General features: G+C 40.6%; 1 protein-coding gene across 5 annotated transcripts in view; it reads right to left on the bottom strand.

Annotated features, from left to right (window-relative positions):
- The window catches only part of wdfy3 (WD repeat and FYVE domain containing 3), a 158,331-nt gene that overhangs the window by 95,095 nt on the left and 45,939 nt on the right, over positions 1-17,297 (bottom strand). For all 5 annotated transcript variants that reach the window (XM_086206930.1, XM_086206931.1, XM_086206929.1 and 2 more), the window contains 7 exons: positions 16,354-16,575; positions 12,869-13,061; positions 12,086-12,272; positions 11,814-11,980; positions 4,377-4,856; positions 3,598-3,708; positions 2,047-2,240 (listed from right to left, as the gene is read on the bottom strand). In XM_086206930.1, coding sequence (XP_086063056.1) covers positions 2,047-2,240; positions 3,598-3,708; positions 4,377-4,856; positions 11,814-11,980; positions 12,086-12,272; positions 12,869-13,061; positions 16,354-16,575 — 1,554 coding nt within the window. The remainder of the gene's footprint in view (positions 1-2,046; positions 2,241-3,597; positions 3,709-4,376; positions 4,857-11,813; positions 11,981-12,085; positions 12,273-12,868; positions 13,062-16,353; positions 16,576-17,297) is intronic.

Genomic DNA, 17,297 nt, shown 5'->3' with positions numbered 1-17,297 from the left:
TACCAACCACTGTGACAGGAGAAATTCTTAATTAGTGAATAAAAAGTGGGGAAGATGTCAGATGTGGATTTTGAATGACAGAGGTGAAGTGCAGTGCAGGCGCTTTCAGGAGAAGCATGGATGTTTTCTACTTGACTTGCTTTAAAAGTCATTCTAAATTATTTTTGAAGTCTTATTTTTGTAGATTTATGTTTAAAGATACAAGTATATAAATATGAATTTATCTTGTAAGGATGTGGGCATTAATTTTGTATTTATATTGATACAACTATTGATTAATTCTTAGCAAAAGTATTATTGCTTAAATGCACAACATTTGCAGTGGTCTGTTACAAGAAGTGGCATTGCCTTTAGCACTGTTGCTAATGTTAACAAGTTGGTAACAGTTTCATGCAAAATTAAACTTTCAGTGTAATGATGTCACCTTCAAAATAAAAGTAGCATTTCTGATGATGATGATTTTGTCAGAGTTAGCTTTGAGAGTTTTATTCTGAAAACTTCTGACCCGATATGAAGCTATTTTGTTGCTTGACAGTGGTTCGCCAACATTGCTCCATCTCCCATTTGCTCCTCTCTTACTTACTTACCATTGTCCTGTTTTTACTTTTATTCATCTATCCACCCCTACTACTACATGGAAAAACCCTGGTCTCCCAGTTAGTTTTGCATTGCTCTTTTATTGGTCAGTCTTTCAAAAATTAAAAGCAGTATCAATAAGCTGCAACCTTATAATTTATGCAAAATGTTAAACTTGATTGCCATCTAATCATCTAATTTGATGAAAGAATAAAATGATGTTAAGATGGTTAATCAAAATCATTTTCTGTTTGACTTTACTCCCCTGCATTTCTCCCCAGTTGTTTCTACAAAGCTATATTGGTCATTGCTCCACCCCCTGACACGCCGCGGTGTGCAAATAACCACATACTTCCTCCATTGCATGTGGAATTGTCAGCCACATCTTTTCATCTGATGGCAATGAGTTCAAACCAGGGGATGTAGGGTATGTGAGGATCTCCCTATTCTTTCAAATTCCCCTTCCCTGTGAAGATGTATTTTAAAAAACAAGAGGTCCTAGTGCAGAGATCACAACACAAAGAATCATCCAGCTTCCAGCCAACAGACACAGCCAACCGTGTCATTGCAAATGCTCAGCCAACCATTTTAGTGAAAGTTGGATGGGACAAGGTTGAAAATGAACTTCTGTGTCACTCTCATGTCTAAATCCCCTTAATTCCAAAAGGTTCAGATGAGATGCGTCTGATTAAAAGAGAATTAAATATGGAGTGTCGCTGAGCCAGCTGGTTCTTGCTGCATTCAAATACTGTCCTTCTCAGCACACTGTTTTTCACACCAGTTGTAGGATTAAGGAGACATACACTTCCTTTCCTCCATGTTGGGGAATCATCAGAAGACTCAAGCTATGCTGGTAAATTTGAGGTTTTAGGTGTTAACCTCAGCAGTTGTGCATTAAATGCAATCAAACTTGAGTTGACTGCTCTGATTAAAGATTACATAGGTAAACATTCACAGGGGTAATCACCTAGTTATTTAAATCCTACTAAAATAATTGTAGTCCGAAACCGGATCAGATATACAGTTGTTGTTTTTTCTGAGGGTTATGATTACAATCCCTGATTATTAAAATGCTGACAGGTTAATCCAACCAGAGCCCACAGAAAGCCAAAGTATTCCTTCATCTAAAGGAATGGAATTTGGAAATGCAATTATGTTCCAGAAGATAAGCCGCTATCCTCTTATCCAGAGTGTGTGCTTGTGTGCATGTGTCTTTTTGTGCACTGGGTGTGAGTCAATTACTATGTGCAGTAGGGCCTCAAATGCATATTGATTTGTGAAATTACAGACTTTCCTTTCATCTGCAACCTCATCTTTCAGTGCTTGTCTTCATGACGCTATCAACATTATCTTTAGTACATCACAAGATTAAATACATAGAAAGTAAGCCATCTGACAAAAATACAACATAATTTGATTAATAAAAGGAATGAAAGTGTGTAAAACAAAAAAATGTTAGTGTTTTGTCACCCGAAGTATGTCGGTCTTCAGCTGTAGTTCGCTGGACGGCGCCGAGTGCATCAGCCCCAACAGAGTTCCCATATCATCATCTCCGCTGGGCGACAAAACAAGCTGCTGGATGATGATCAAGGCGTGTTCCCGACACTGTCTGTACTTGACAATATTGTGAACGCAACGTGCACCACCAAACTCTCTGAACAAGGCTGGAAAGAGAAAAACGGAGGAGGAAGACATTTAATTCTTTTGGAACTTATTTTGTTTCTTTTATATCAGAATTCATTTCCTTTCATCTTTTATCATTTTTGTAGCCATTTTTATGTTTTTATCAAGTGATGAGTGTGAATTATATTCAGATCAACACGAGATCATTGGTTGTTCAAGATGGCTCCTTTTACAACTTTACTTTGCCTTCAAGTTTTTTCCCTTGTGTGTGTGTGTATGTATGTATATATATATATATATATATATATATATATATATATATATATATATATATATACACACACACACATATACATATACATATATGTACACATTTACATACATACATATATATATGTGTATTTAATTTGCCACCTATTTCTCATCTTGAGGACAAGTTCATATGATGCAGTAATAATAATTAAATTATGTTTGTGTGTGTGCGTGCGTGCGTGTGTGTGTGCAGGGGGATTATATCATTAACCGTTTGTGATGTTGGTGATCTGGTGTGCAACCCTGCAGGAATGAGCTTCCCTTGGGTGATTATTGTAGTCAGCATTCTCTGCCCCATCTGCTTTCTGTGCTACCTTGCAGCATGCAGCTGATAGTTATGACTAAGGCTGATTGTGAAATAAAGCATATTCTTTCAGTGAGTAGCTGTCAAGATGTACAACCAATATGAACAAATCGTAAATTTCCAACATCCTGGACTTAGTGCTACCCACCACAATTATGATTGGCTTACAAAACATAAAACAATAATTTTTTTTTTCCTTTAGCATAATGATATTATGTTAACCAAAATATCCCTCTGACCTCACAATGAAGGGACATCCTACTATTTGCTTTTGTCCTAATGTAATTTTCGTACAGCACTGAATTTCTTTTACTCACACCAAGTCTTACTAAGTTTGTATTTTTTGAGGGACTCAAGCATAACATGTAAATGCAATCAATTAGTCAGCATGTAGTCTCACAAATGTGGCAAAATAATTTTGATAATGTGACAAAAGCAACCAATCACCGCCAAGGTTGTTGCAACCTGTTGACAATCTTTGTAATTCATCACATTTTAACAGCTGACTGGTGTGCCACCCCCCATCAAATTGTGCCAGTTCTCCTAATTTTTACTACAGAAAAAAAAACAAAAAAAACAAAACACACATGCCTTTTCAATATTGCTCTTTAGTTTTTACAATGGCAACAGAGCACATGCAGGGCTTCAGTGTAAGGTTTGGTGAAAGAGAGCTTGACAGAGAAAATACTCCTCCTCAGACATCGGTTAGAATAGAGGTGACGTCACAAAGAAGCGAGGCATAATATAATGTGCTCGTTGAAAGTGTGTGTGTGTGTGTGTACCTGCATTAGTGTTCGTGGTGTTGGAGCCCTGCAAAAGCACCGTCAGTGTCTCCATCACAAGCCAGGCCAACTGCTTCTGCTCCTCAGCTACTGTGTTGTGTTTACAGTCAGCTGGAGGCACAGCGAGAGTTTGATTCAGAAAGCCTCTGACTGAATTATTCAGCATATTATGCACAGCTTTAACTGACAAGACAGATTACAATGTAACATGTACCTTGTATGAAGGCGACAAAAGTAAGAATCACTTCAATACTTTTTCAGGGTTAAAATGAGTTGATAATCTTCTGTCATATCACCCATGACTGGTAACTACTTATGATAACAAAATTTGTATTATTATAATTATTAGTAAGTTATTGTCATTATTAATACATGAAATATTTTGTATGAGCCGTAAATGATACAGATTTCCCATTCAAAAAGTATAATTTATCATGTAAGATTTCCTGAGAAATTAATAAAAATACCAAAGAAATTCCCAATCTCCCATTATTCACTATATGTAAATTATCATATGGGCTTAGATTAATTTTCCCAAGAATGGAGAATATGCCAGATATTTTTCCACACAAGTCCATATAATAATTCCTTAAACAGCCATGAACATATATCCTTTGGAAGCATGATTATAGAAATTTAAATCCATCAAGATTTACGACCCTGGAACAAGATCAGAAACACTGGTTATATTGTTACATGATCGCTCTGCAGCCCCGGAATGCCTCATTCCTTTTCAATGATCACACATCTAAATCCCACAGTTTCTTCAGTATCCTCACCTTGGTCATTGTTGTGTGGTTGCTGCTGAGTGGTGGGGTCTTTGAGCAAGGCGGCATACTTGTGCAGCAGGTTGACTAGCACCTCCAACAGGCCAACCTCCCTCAGCACATCACTGAACACAGGGTCGTGCCTGCCCAGTTTGAGTAGAGTCTGGACGGCTATGATGCTGCAGGCATGTGATGTGCTTGACTTGAGCAGCACACTGACGCTGAACAACTCCTTGCATGGCACATAGTTGAGGCTGAAGACAACAAACTCCAGCAGCTCAAAGTATTTGGCCTGGGCCGCAGGGAGCTTTGCCACTCGCTCAGCAAACTGGGAAAGGGTGTGCTGTGACTCCAGGATGAAGTAGTTGGCTTGCTCTGCGGCGTAGATGTTTCCAACAGCATCAAGTAGCAGGCATGCCAGATGACTAGTTTTAGCTCGTAGGAAGGCGTTCTGGAGAACAGAGAATGCCTGGATATTACGCACAGTGTGGCCTGGAGAAGAAGATATGAAACAGAGGAAGATAATGAGTTTGTATGTGTTGATGACTACACAAATATCAGAGGCTACAGTGACACATTTCACAGACAAAACACATAATGCTGCGGACTTTACTCCAGGACACGATAATCTATTTGCTGACTTTGAAACCACCATGGCTAAACGAATAGCAACTCTCTGAAATCATTCCTCATTTATGTAAGAAAATTTCTTGTAGGCACATGAAACCTAATGTGGGTGATTCCGAATCCCGCCATCCCCCGTGCTGCACTGGGTCACTCTGACCATGTTATGCTCCACCTGATTCCTGCCTACAAGCAGAAACTAAAGCTCTGCAAACCTGTATCTCCAGGCGTGTTTGGACTCTACTGACTGGGATGTGTTCAGGACAGCTACCAACAGACTGGATGAGTACACAAAGGCTGTGACATCATACATCAGCCACTGTGAAGACTGTTGTGTTCCATCACGCATCAGGGTGAGTTACAACAATGACAAACCCCACAGCCAAACTCAGACAGCTAAGGTTGGCAAAGGAAGAGGCCTTCAGGAGTGGGGACAAAGAGGCAAAGTACAAATTTAGCAAGGAGCAGCAAGGTGAAAGAGGCCAGATGACTAATCTGTGAAGCTCCAACACCAGTTCTCAGCAAACGACTCTGCGTCTGGAAAGGGCTCAGGCAGATCACCAACTACAAGCCTAAAGCCCCACACTCCAACAACGGCCGACGCCTAGCCAATGACCTGAACAAGTTGTACTGCCACTTTGAAAAACAGAGGGACAGCCCTGCAACCACGACACCACCCAACAGCTCCAAATCAAGTCACCTCCACCAATGCCCACCTTAATGCTTCCCCTCTTCCCCTATCCCCCTCCTCAGTGACGACCCTTTCCATCCAACAAACTCTTCAAGAGACAGAGCCCTGGAAAGCAGCTGGACCGGATTCTGTTTCCCCATCCTCCTTGAAGCAACTGTGCTGCTCAGCTGTCTCCAGTGTTCACATACATTTTTTAACACCTCACTGGAGACCTGTTGTGTGCCAGCCTGCAAGACTTCAACCATCATCCCTGTTTCCAAGAAGCCAAGGATCACAGTACTTAACAACTTCAGACCCGTCGCCCTGACCTCAGTGGTCATGAAGTCCTTTGAGCGCCTTGTGTTCTCACACCTCTAATACCCCTTTCACACTGCACCAAAAACGCGGGTCAACGTGGGTTTTTCGGCACTCTGAAAGGGTCGATTCGGCATTTCGACCCGCGTCGACCGACTCGCCAAGCGACCCGGATGTTTAGGGGCTCGGCTTGGCTCGGCTCACCTGCAGTGTGAAAAGGCAACCTGCGTCATTTCAGGTTTCACGCAACCTTCCTGTCGCATACTGATTTTGTCACTGTGCCGCCTGTCAGGCTTCGCCTGTAGCTTCTTCAGCTCCCTTCCAGACTAGCTAAAAACTCCATCCTCCTTCGCTGCATTAGCGCTCGGACATTTTCCAATCTGCGCCAAGTTTGTATGCTTTGCAAAAGAGACAACATTGCAATGCAGGTAACGACAACGCTAACGTTCGACTCAACAACGTCCACGTTGTCGTTTGTTTACCTCTCAGTGTTCCGGCGCACGTTTATGTGAAATGATGACATTGACAGCATGATGACGTACGAGAGAAAAACACAGGCACGCAGCCCTCACAGCGGGAGTTCAGACCCGGTTCTTCTGGAAGCTTGAAGCTTCAGTCTGCCAAAGACAATGATGGTGCACTTTACACAGCCATCACTGAGACCATCCTCACCTCCTCCATCACCATCTGGTACGCTGCTGCCACTGCCAAGGACAAGGGCAGGCTGCAGCGTGTCATACGGTCTGCAGAGAAGGTGATTGGTTGCAATCTCCTGCCTCTTCAGGACCTGTACACCTCCAGGACCCTGAGGCGTATAGGAAAGATTGTGGCTGATACCTCCCACAAACACAAACTCTTTGAGACAGTCCCTCTCTGGCAGGAAGCTGGGGTCCATTAGGACCAAAACCTCTTGCTACAAGAACAGTTTTTTCCCATCTGCTGTCAGCCTTATCAACAAGGCCCAGAACCCTCCCTGACACTCTTCACACTCCACCTTCTTGTCACATTGACAGTTTTTGTAACTCTATACGTTATATTAACGCTCAGCTTGGACTACTTGTCCATTTGCAATTTTTTTTTTTTGTAAAATTTATCACTGCCAGCTATATTGCTCTTTTTATGCGCCAAAAAAGATTGTGTATATATATATATATATTTATATTGTTATATTTTTTGTACTTTTTAATAGTTTATTTGATTGCATGCACCAACAGCACCACAAGTTCCTCGTATGTGCAAAATTTTACTTGTTAATAAAATCATTTTCTGACAACTGATTTCTGAAGACATTTCGCCTTTCATTCAAGAGCCTTCTTTAGAACAATTCTGTTAGAGGGTCACACCTACACAGTCTTAAAAACCTGCAACTCCCCACCACTGACAAGCTGAAGAAACCTTTTGAATGAACATACAAGATGAAATTTAATGGCACTGAGAATTGCAAAAGTACTACTAGTAGACACAGAGGATGTACTATATATTCATTTACAGCTTTTGTACTATATTAACTACAGCATTAACAAGTACACTGGCGACCTGTCCAGGGTGTACCCCGCCTCTCGCCTGTAGCTGCTGGGATAGGCTCCAGATCCCCGCGATCCTTAATAGGAATAAGTGGAAGAAAATGGATGGATAGATGCTATAAAAATGTGTTACTGGAAACATGACGAGTGTCTTTATCCCTTAAGTCTTTCAGTAGATGGGGAAAAAATACAGAGAATCATTTTATGTGGTTGTTTTTCAATACTCTAACAGAGTACAGGTTGTCAATAGACAGTATAAGACTCAATGAAGGTGAAGTGGAGGTGAAAGAATATTTGTTATAAAAGGAAATTATGAAGAACAGCCTAAATTTTTTTGATTTGGTTAAAGATATGGTGGAGAGATACAATAGTTTTTGGGAATGGTACATGTTTTCCTGCTTCCTGCTTCACAAATGTCAAAACTAATAACGGTGTACCGAGACAGATTTCATGTATTTGGGGACTCTAAAAAAATAAAATAAAAATAATAGGCTAGCTTGGTTAAATAGTTGACCGTCAATGGGATCAAATAACAATCACGGTCAAGCCACATATCAGCCTTACTCTTAGCTTTTTCCAAGTGGAGGCCCACCATGTCAGACATTAAAAGCCCGAGCTAAAGAGGATGAGGAGCAAGATGGATGTTAACAATGTTAACAATAAACCTCTAAACACTACACAAAGAATCTGCCCTTTTTCATTTTTTTTCCTGTGCATGCACAGACACATATTTGCAGAACCAAAAAACTATGGCTGAAGATTTCAAAGCTTAATTCATTGCCATCAGCAAGGCTTTAAACATCACTACAAAGGCAAAATGCTGACAAAGTCAAGCATCAGGAATAACTTCTAAATTTGCAGAGATGACCCCAAAATTTGAGCACCAGATCTGTCAAATGAAGCTGGTGGATGATAAATCCACAAGTTTGGCTAATCACCTGAAAACTTTAAGTCACAAATTTCCATCCATACATCCACTTTCTTCTGCTTATTCTTATTAAGGGTCGCGGGGGGGCTGGAGCCTATCCCAGCGGCTACGGGCGAGAGGCGGGGTTCACCCTGGACAGGTCGCCAGTCCATTGCAGGGCCAATACATATAGACAGACAACCATTCACACTCACAGTCACACCTACGGTCAATCTAGAGTATCAATTAGCCTCCTTGATGTCTTTGGACTGTGGGAGGAAGCCGGAGTACCTGGAGAGAACCCACTCAGGCACGGGAAGAACATGGAGACTCCACACAGAAAGATCCCTTGCCCGAGCTAGGACTTGAACCCGGAACCTTCTTGCTGTGAGGCAACAGTGCTAACCACTGCACCACCGTGCAGCCCTTGTTACAAATTTCTATGGCTAATTTTTATGTAGTTCAAGTAATCTGCATTCTTTTAAAAACTGATCCAGCTATTCGCAGGTAATTAACACCTAAGGTTCCAACCTCAAAAATGTATTACGGACATCCCTAAAAAACACAAAAACAAAAACACACATGCTTAGTAATGTAAAAAAGAATACTGACGCATAAGCCGTTAGATCAAGGTCACTGCCAAATTCAGCATGTAAGTGGACCCTCACACCATGATGATTTCTAGTAATGACTTTGCACACAGCTGTACTGTTGTACAATGACAACAAAGAAAATCGACCCCATTCTATTGACTGCTACAGCATCTCTGGACCTACATTTACAGGTGCTGGTCATATAATTTAAATATCATGAAAAAGTTGATTTATTTCATTCAAAAAGTGAAACTTATACAATGTATACATTCATTCCACACAGACTGATAGATTTGAAGTGTTTATTCCATTTAATTTTTATGATTATAACTGACAACTAATGAAAATCCCAAATTCAGTATCTCAGAAAATCAGAATATCACTTAAGACCAATACAAAAAAAGAATTTTTAGAAATGTTGGCCAACTGAAAAGTATGAACATGAAAAGTATGAGCATGTACAGCACTCAATACTTAGTTGGGGGTCCTTTTGCCTGAATTACAGCAGCAATGCGGTGTGGCATGGAGTCCATCGGTCTGTGGCACTGCTCAGGTGGTATGAGAGCCCAGGTTGCTCTGATCGTGGCCTTCAGCTCTTCTGCATTGTTGGGTCTGGCGTGTTGCATCTTCCTCTTCACAATACCTCATCGATTTTCTATGGGTTTAAGGTCAGGCGAGTTTGCTGGCCAATTAAGTACAGGGATACCATGGTCCTTATACCAGGTACTGGTAACTTTGGCACTGTGTGCATGTGCCAAGTCCTGTTGGAAAATGAAATCTGCATCTCCATTAAGTTGGTCAGCAGCTGGAAGCATGAAGTGCTCTAAATTTCCTGGTAGATGGCTGCGTTGACCTTGGACCTCAGAAAACACAGTGGACCAACACCAGCAGATGACAAGGCAGCCCAAACCATCACGGACTGTGGAAACTTTACACTGGACCTCAAGCAACGTGGATTCTGTGCCTCTCCTCTCTTCCTCCAGACTCTGGGAACTTGAGTTCCATGGAAATGCAAAATTTACTTTCATAAGAGAACATAACTTTGGACCACTCAGCAGCAGTCCAGTCCTTTTTGTCTTTAGCCCAGCCATGACGCTTCTGATGCTGTCTCTTGCTCAAGAGTGGCTTGACACAAAGAATGCGACAGCTGAAACCCATGTCTTGCACACGTCTGTGTGTGGTGGTTCTTGAAGCACCGACTCCAGCTGCAGCACACTCTTTGTAAATCTCCCCCACATTTTTGAATGGGTTTTGTTTCACAATCCTCTCCAGGGTGTGGTTACCCCTATTCCTTGTACACTTTTTTCTACCACATCTTTTCTATCCCTTCACCTCTCTATTCATGTGCTTGGACACAGGGCTCTGTGAACAGCCAGCCTCTTTAGCAGTGACATTTTATGTCTTGCCCTCCTTGTTCAAGGTATCATTGGTCGTCTTTTGGACAACTGTCAAGTCAGCAGTCTTCCCCATGATTGTGTAGCCTACAGAACTAGACTGAGAGACCATTTAAAGGCCTTTGCAGGTGTTTTGAGTTAATTAGCTGATTAGAGCGTGTCTTCAATATTGAACCTTTTCACAATATTCTAATTTTCTGAGATACTGAATTTGGGATTTTCATTAGTCGTCAGTTACAGTCATCAAAATTAAAAGAAATAAACACTTGAGCTATATCAGTCTGTGTGGAATGAATGTATACATGATACAAGTTTCACTTTTTGAATGGAATTACTGAAATAAATCAACCTTTTCATTATATTCTAATTGTATGACCAGCACCTGTACATGAGGTAGGCTTCAAGCCATTGATCTTGCAGCAGAGTTGCACAGTGTCCGTCAACAAAATGCTCCTGCAACCACTAATGCATCCAAGTCTTTGCAAGAATTAAAATTTGACAGGCAGCTTGGGATACATAAAAAATTTCCCCACAGGTGATTTTTCTCTTGTTTCAAGGATTTAGGCTAACAAACGTAGGGGTATAATGTTGATTTGAGAATTGGCCCTGAGATCACAAGATCACTAGGTTATATCCAGTGATAAGGATAATCTCTTCTCTTCCCCAAAGTATATTCTCAAAGTGTCCTTGAAAGTTTCCTTTGAACGAAGACAATCATTTGAACATTGTTTTAAAAAAAATTCAGATGCATCTAAGATTTTGTATGATGCTTCACATATCTTGGATCCATTTTATGTGACATAAGGAAAATCTACATTGTCTCCACATTCTCCCTCCCTCAATCTGACAGATTTAAATATCTTATCACAAGAGGACCCCTTTTGGATCAACAGATAAGGGGTTCCATCTTAGTGTCATCGAGCAAACAAGTCAAGTATTTCACCTAATTTCTAACAGAACCAATGTAATCAAGGATATCTCATGAAAAGACACACAGGGCACTGGTGGCCCTACAGCTCAGTGGCAAACACTGTTACCTAACTGCAAGATGTTTTACTCCCTTGCTGTCCCACGTCCCTTTTGTGTGGAGCTTGAATATTCTCCACTCATCAGGTCTTGAAATAATAATTTTTTTGTGAAAATGTGATAAACGATTCAAAAAATGGTGCACAAGCATTGATGGTAGAAAAGGCATATTTTTCTCTTAAAATAGTATAGCAGAATGAAATTGATGCTAAAAAAAGTTATGGCATCGTAACTGAACATGAATGTTTTTTTAAACTGCTGCCTAATTATAGTCTGCACAACTGAGGTATGTAAATACAGTATATAAAATTTTACTATAAATGACTGGGGAGACTAATAAGAGCAGCTGGTGAATTTGAACATGACAAACAAGCCCCTGCTGTTGCCACAAACACACCTTTCCCAGAAGACTGTGGGAGAACAAAACCAGGGAGCAAGAAAGGGGCTCCAGTTGTGAGGCCAGCTGGTTTTAGCTCCGTCACCCCATATGTGGTCAGACAGGTGACCAGATCGACCAGGTCCTTCAGTACATCTTTTGATTCGTCCTCTTTAGCTTGTTCCAATCTAGATGCAGATAGAGAAGCTTGCATTACAATTCTTATAACATTCTTGTTGCCTGAAAATAGAAAGTATCACTGGCCAATGCAATGCGGAAGATTTCTCCTGTACCTGAGCATGAGTTCACAGAGGAAGGTGTATCCCTGGCACATTCGGAAATCATCCAGCAGTGTCTGGGACACATCGCTGGAGTCCTTGAGGAAGCAGGAGAGACCAGCAAACATCTCCACTATCTCCAATGGTGACAGATCATCAGACTGCTGCATGTTTTGAACACAGGTAGCAAGACATTCTTTCTCTGGAGATAGAGAGGGAAAGTGGAGAGAAGAGGTGAGGGGGCGATGACAGAAAAGGGGATTCAGACAAATTCATGTTTGACATGGACATCATTAGCTGCCTAAACTTCATTTCCCATATATGCATCACTGCCATAGAGATTGGTTGGAGAAGGAGCAAGTTTGATTTTTTTTTTTGTTCTCTTGAGTTTGAGCCAAGGTGAGTGTTTTTTCAAAAGACTGACACGCTGCTGTTTGTATGCCGATGCATGGAGATGGTTAGGTCATCTTCATTGGAAATAATTGTGAAGAGAATCTATTTTCATCTGCTCGCTTCCATCATGTTAAATCTCTATGCACTTGCTTGCTTTAATTTAATTAAAAAAAACACACACAAACATTCAAAATTGTATACAAAATAGGATGACAAGGACTTTATGATCAACTTCAATGTGAAAAATGAAAGTAATACTGTAGAACAGTTAACACAGAGGTGCAGAATACAATCAAGAAACTACTGCTCCTGATTTGAAAAGTCTCTGCGCACACTCTGGCATAATCTGGATAAATTAAGCCCTGTATAGAGGTTTCATTATTTATATTGTGGATGTGTTAATACCATGTATGTATTTGACCACATTGACACTGAGGCCATGTCGGGAGATGGTGGTCAGCACCTCCCCGGCACTCCTCCTCCAGGGCAGGTTGTGAGGGGGACACCATGAGGTGATTGCACTGAACAGCAGCTGTAGGTCATCCTTTTGTGCAAGCTCCTCCGCCGGAGACACAAAGGCACAGAGCTTAACCAGGATCTGTATCAGAATAAAGAACAGGAAGTTTAATGGAACTACAGAAAAACAATTGCATCTCTGTAACTTCAAACTAAGCAATCCCAATAAAACTGAATATATGAATTTGTGAACTTTTGAAATCCATCTCAGATGTACTTGCTCGTGGGAAATAGATGGTTCAAAATGTATTTAAACAGGGAAGCCATTATATCTTTAATCCCGGAAGAAGGCAAAGACAGAAAGAAATGCAGTGGATATAGGCCAATTAGCGTGCTAAATCAACATTATAAACCTTATGCATCTATATTGGCCAAAAGGATGGAGAAGGTGTGACTATTAATAATAAATGAAGACCACACTGGCTTTATAAGTAAAAGATGGACACAGGATAATATCAGGAGTGTCTTCACATAATAGAACAAATAAAACATGAAAAGACTAGTGCCATCCTGGTGAAGCTAGACGCGGAAAAAGAGTTTGACTCGGTGGGGTGGGAGTTTCTCTACCAGGTAATGGGAAAATTTGGTTTTTGTAAAAAATGTATACAGTGTATTAAAACATTATATACATTACAAACAGCTAGAATTAAGATTAATGGTCATTTGTCGAAGACTATACAATTACAACGAGGATGCCGACAGGGCTGCCCTGCTAGCCCAGGACTCTTTAATTTGTTTATTGAACCCAACTTATAAGGCCTGAGACAGCCCATGAGGGTATCATAATAGGAGGTACAGAACATAAAATATGCCTTTATGCGGACGATGTCCTGGTAGCTTTGAAAACACCAGCATCAAGTATACCACTACTCATGGATCTCTTAATGGCACATTTTCAGGTTATAACCTTAATACAGACAAAACCCAAGCCCTGGTGTTAAATTTTAACCCACCACAGGATCTTCAAAATAGGTACAACTTTAAATGGAACTCTACAAGTATAAAATCTTTGGGAGTGAAATTGACTAAGGATTCATCTCACCTCTTCAGTGAGAATTATACAATGGTTAACAAAAAGATAGGTGACGATTTTAACAGGTGGGGCTCACTGCCTCTCGACTTCGACAGCCGAATAATGACCACCAAAATGAATATAGTACCTTGATTACTATATTTATTTCAGTCATTACGAGTTAAAATTACAGATATACAGTTTAAAGCATGGGATAAGCAAATATCAAGGTTTATATGGGAGGGGGGAAAACCACAAATAAGATACAATACATCTGCCAGCCCAGCTGCCGAGGGAGAGGGGGGGATGGCCCTACCGTGTTTGAGGGATTTTTATGTAGCAGCACAATGAAGACCTTTGATTCTTTCGTGTAACCCTGAATATGAAGGCAACTGGAAAGACGTTGAATTATCCTTATCAAGTAGACCTGTACAATCTTTGTTGGGCTGCCCTTATGATATTAAGGATTTACCTGACTTCCAGAATCAATGGGTCTGTTTTTCATTGAATGTGTGGCTAGATTTTGTGAAGAAATTTCAGATCCAAAAAATAAAAATACTGAGGTGGCCAGCATATGACCCAGATTTTCAACCAGCGTCCCTAGATTTAAAATATAGACAGTAGGGCCCGACCGATTTATCGGCCGGCCGATTGAGTCGGCCGATTATAGCGCGTTTGAGAATAATTGGTAATCAGCCTAAACTGGCTGATAATAGCTGATTTTTTTCAGAAATAAAATGCAGGGACATAAGACATGGTTTCACTTTGAAAGATAAGGGCTTGTGAAAATTTTAATTTTGTTCTTATAATTCTTGCCCCACACTATCTTATTCTTTTGCAGTTGTTTGTTTTCATTGTTTGTTTCAAAGATGTAACATGAGCAAAAGAGTTGTACGTTAACTTTGTCGTTTGCAACAAAACAAAAACAACACCACAAATGGTGCCTTGACTTTCAGTAGGGGCTTGTGAATGTTTTAATTTTGTTCTTATAATTCTTGCCCCACACAAAACACCTCATTCGTTTGCAGTTGTTTTTTCATTGTTTGTTTTCAAAGATGTGAGATGATGAACAAAATAGTTGGATGTTAGAATTACTGTGAATTACTATCTGATTTTTTTTCCGTCCAATAATCGGCATCAGCATCGGCTTCAAAAAATCCATATCGGTCAGTCCCTAATAGACAGTGCATAAGATATGGAATTACATCCTATTCTTCATTTGTAAAGGATGGGAAATTAATGGACTTCCAGTCTATTTCTGAAAAATATGGTCTAGGAAGACAAGATGCTTATAGACACATGCAAATCCAACACTATTATCAAAACAAGGTGAAGGGACAGAGTATGGAAGAACAATCTGTGGTTACACAAATGTTCATGAGAGTATACAACTCAGAGTCCACCAAACGAATTATTGGGAATCTGTATCGAAGTATCTCATCGATCAAGAACCACTCAACGGACTATATTAAATAAAAATGGGAAAGAGAGTTGGATAATGCAATCTCCCAAGAAGAATGGTCTACCATGATATGCACCCAGATATCGACCACAAATTCATAGTATTGGAGAAACTTTTGTTGGAAGAACTTGGGGAAGTTTTTCATAACTCCTAAAATAAAATCGAAACAAACTGGACATCAGACCCAGTGTTGGAGACAATGTGGACAACTAATAGCAGACCATCCTCACATCTTTTGGTCCCGTCCCGCCTTACAACCTTTCTGGAGTCAAGTACAAGCTACAACAAGGAGGATTTGGGGATTTGAAATTGAACTTTCTTGTCCTTCATTTCATTTGGGAAATATATCAAAAGGATTTGCATAACAGGGACAGATACTTACTAAAAATCCTTATGGCAGCAAGTAAAAAAGCAATAACCAGATGCTGGCTACTTAGAGAATCTCCCACCCTGAACCAGTGGATAAGAATAACAAATGACATCTACAGTATGGAACGTATAACTTTCATTTTGAGACTACAGAAGCATAAAGGGAAAGATTACTGTGCGAAATGAGCAACATCATTTAGCCAATGCAGAGTGTGCCATCTGAAATTACAGTAAACACAGCTATGAATGACAGTGTATCATCCCGTGGCAAGTATTTAAGTACATCACTTAATGTGACTGAATGTATGTAGTAGAACTTGTGTTTCGTGTCATGAAAAGAAAAACAAAGTATAAAAAAAAATGTATTTAAACAGTTAGGTTCTCCATCTACTATTCTTATAATGTAGCATGAGATAACTATGGTTGTGATTTGGTGCTTTGCAAATAAAATTGACTAGATGAAATATGCTGTCTAGTCGACTTTAACAAAACTGTGGAACAACTGGATGACAAATGAATGAATAATTTTACCTGGACGAAGACTTTCTGAAGCAGTGCTCTGCGGTCAGCCAGAGGTAGCTCTGGTTGCATGTGGCCCTGCACCGGGATCTTTTCCTGAGAGGGCTGTGGAGGCGGTGGGGGTGGTGTGGGGCCCACAGGGGCCTCTACCATGTGGGGTAGGTCGAAAAATAGGTAGAGGCATTTGACCAGAGTGGAAGGTACCGACATGGTCGTCATGCAGTCTACCGTTTTCTGATGCAGGAGAAGAAGAATAGGAAAGAGTATAATCTTAGTTGTGACTAGAAATATGGTATTATTTAAGAAAAAGGCAAGGAATACATGAACAGAATTTAATCATTGATTTGAAAATCATGAGAATAATTATGGCAGCATGGTAGTGCAGTGGTTAGCACTGTCGCCTCACAGCAAGAAGGTTCCGGTTTTGAGTCCTGGCTCGGGCACAGGATCTTTCTGTGTGAAGTTTGCATGCTGTCCCGCCTCTCGCCCAAAAGCTCCACCCCCCCCACCCCGCGACCCTGAACAGAATAAGCGGAAGAAAATTGATGGATGGAGAATAATTATGCTAGCTGCTAAATGGCAAGTTTGTATTAAGCTATACAATGAATATCCTATGCACTATGGTCCCATTAAGCTTAGATAATAAATCCATCCATCGATTTTCTACCGCTTATCCTGTTAAGGGGTCACGGAAGGCTGGAGCTTATCCCAGCAGCCTGGGGTTGCCAGTCCATCACAGGGCCAACACATATAGACAAACAACCATTCACACTCACAGTCACACCTACAGTCAATTAAAAGTATCCAATTAACCTAGTCCCCACTTGCATGTCTTTGGACTGTGGGAGGAAGCTGGAGTTCCCCGGACAGAACCCACACAGGCACAGTAGGAACATGCAAACTCCATACAGAAAGAATCTGTTATCGAACCCAGAACCTTCTTGCTGCAAGGTGAC

Source organism: Aulostomus chinensis, chromosome 6, assembly GCF_037954235.1.
Source record: "Aulostomus chinensis isolate RoL2024-O1b breed Wild chromosome 6, RoL_Achi_v1.0, whole genome shotgun sequence".
In the NCBI taxonomy this organism is placed as follows: Eukaryota; Metazoa; Chordata; class Actinopteri; order Syngnathiformes; family Aulostomidae; genus Aulostomus; species Aulostomus chinensis.
Note: the sequence above shows the minus strand (reverse complement) of the source record. Positions and strands in the feature narration are given on the sequence as shown.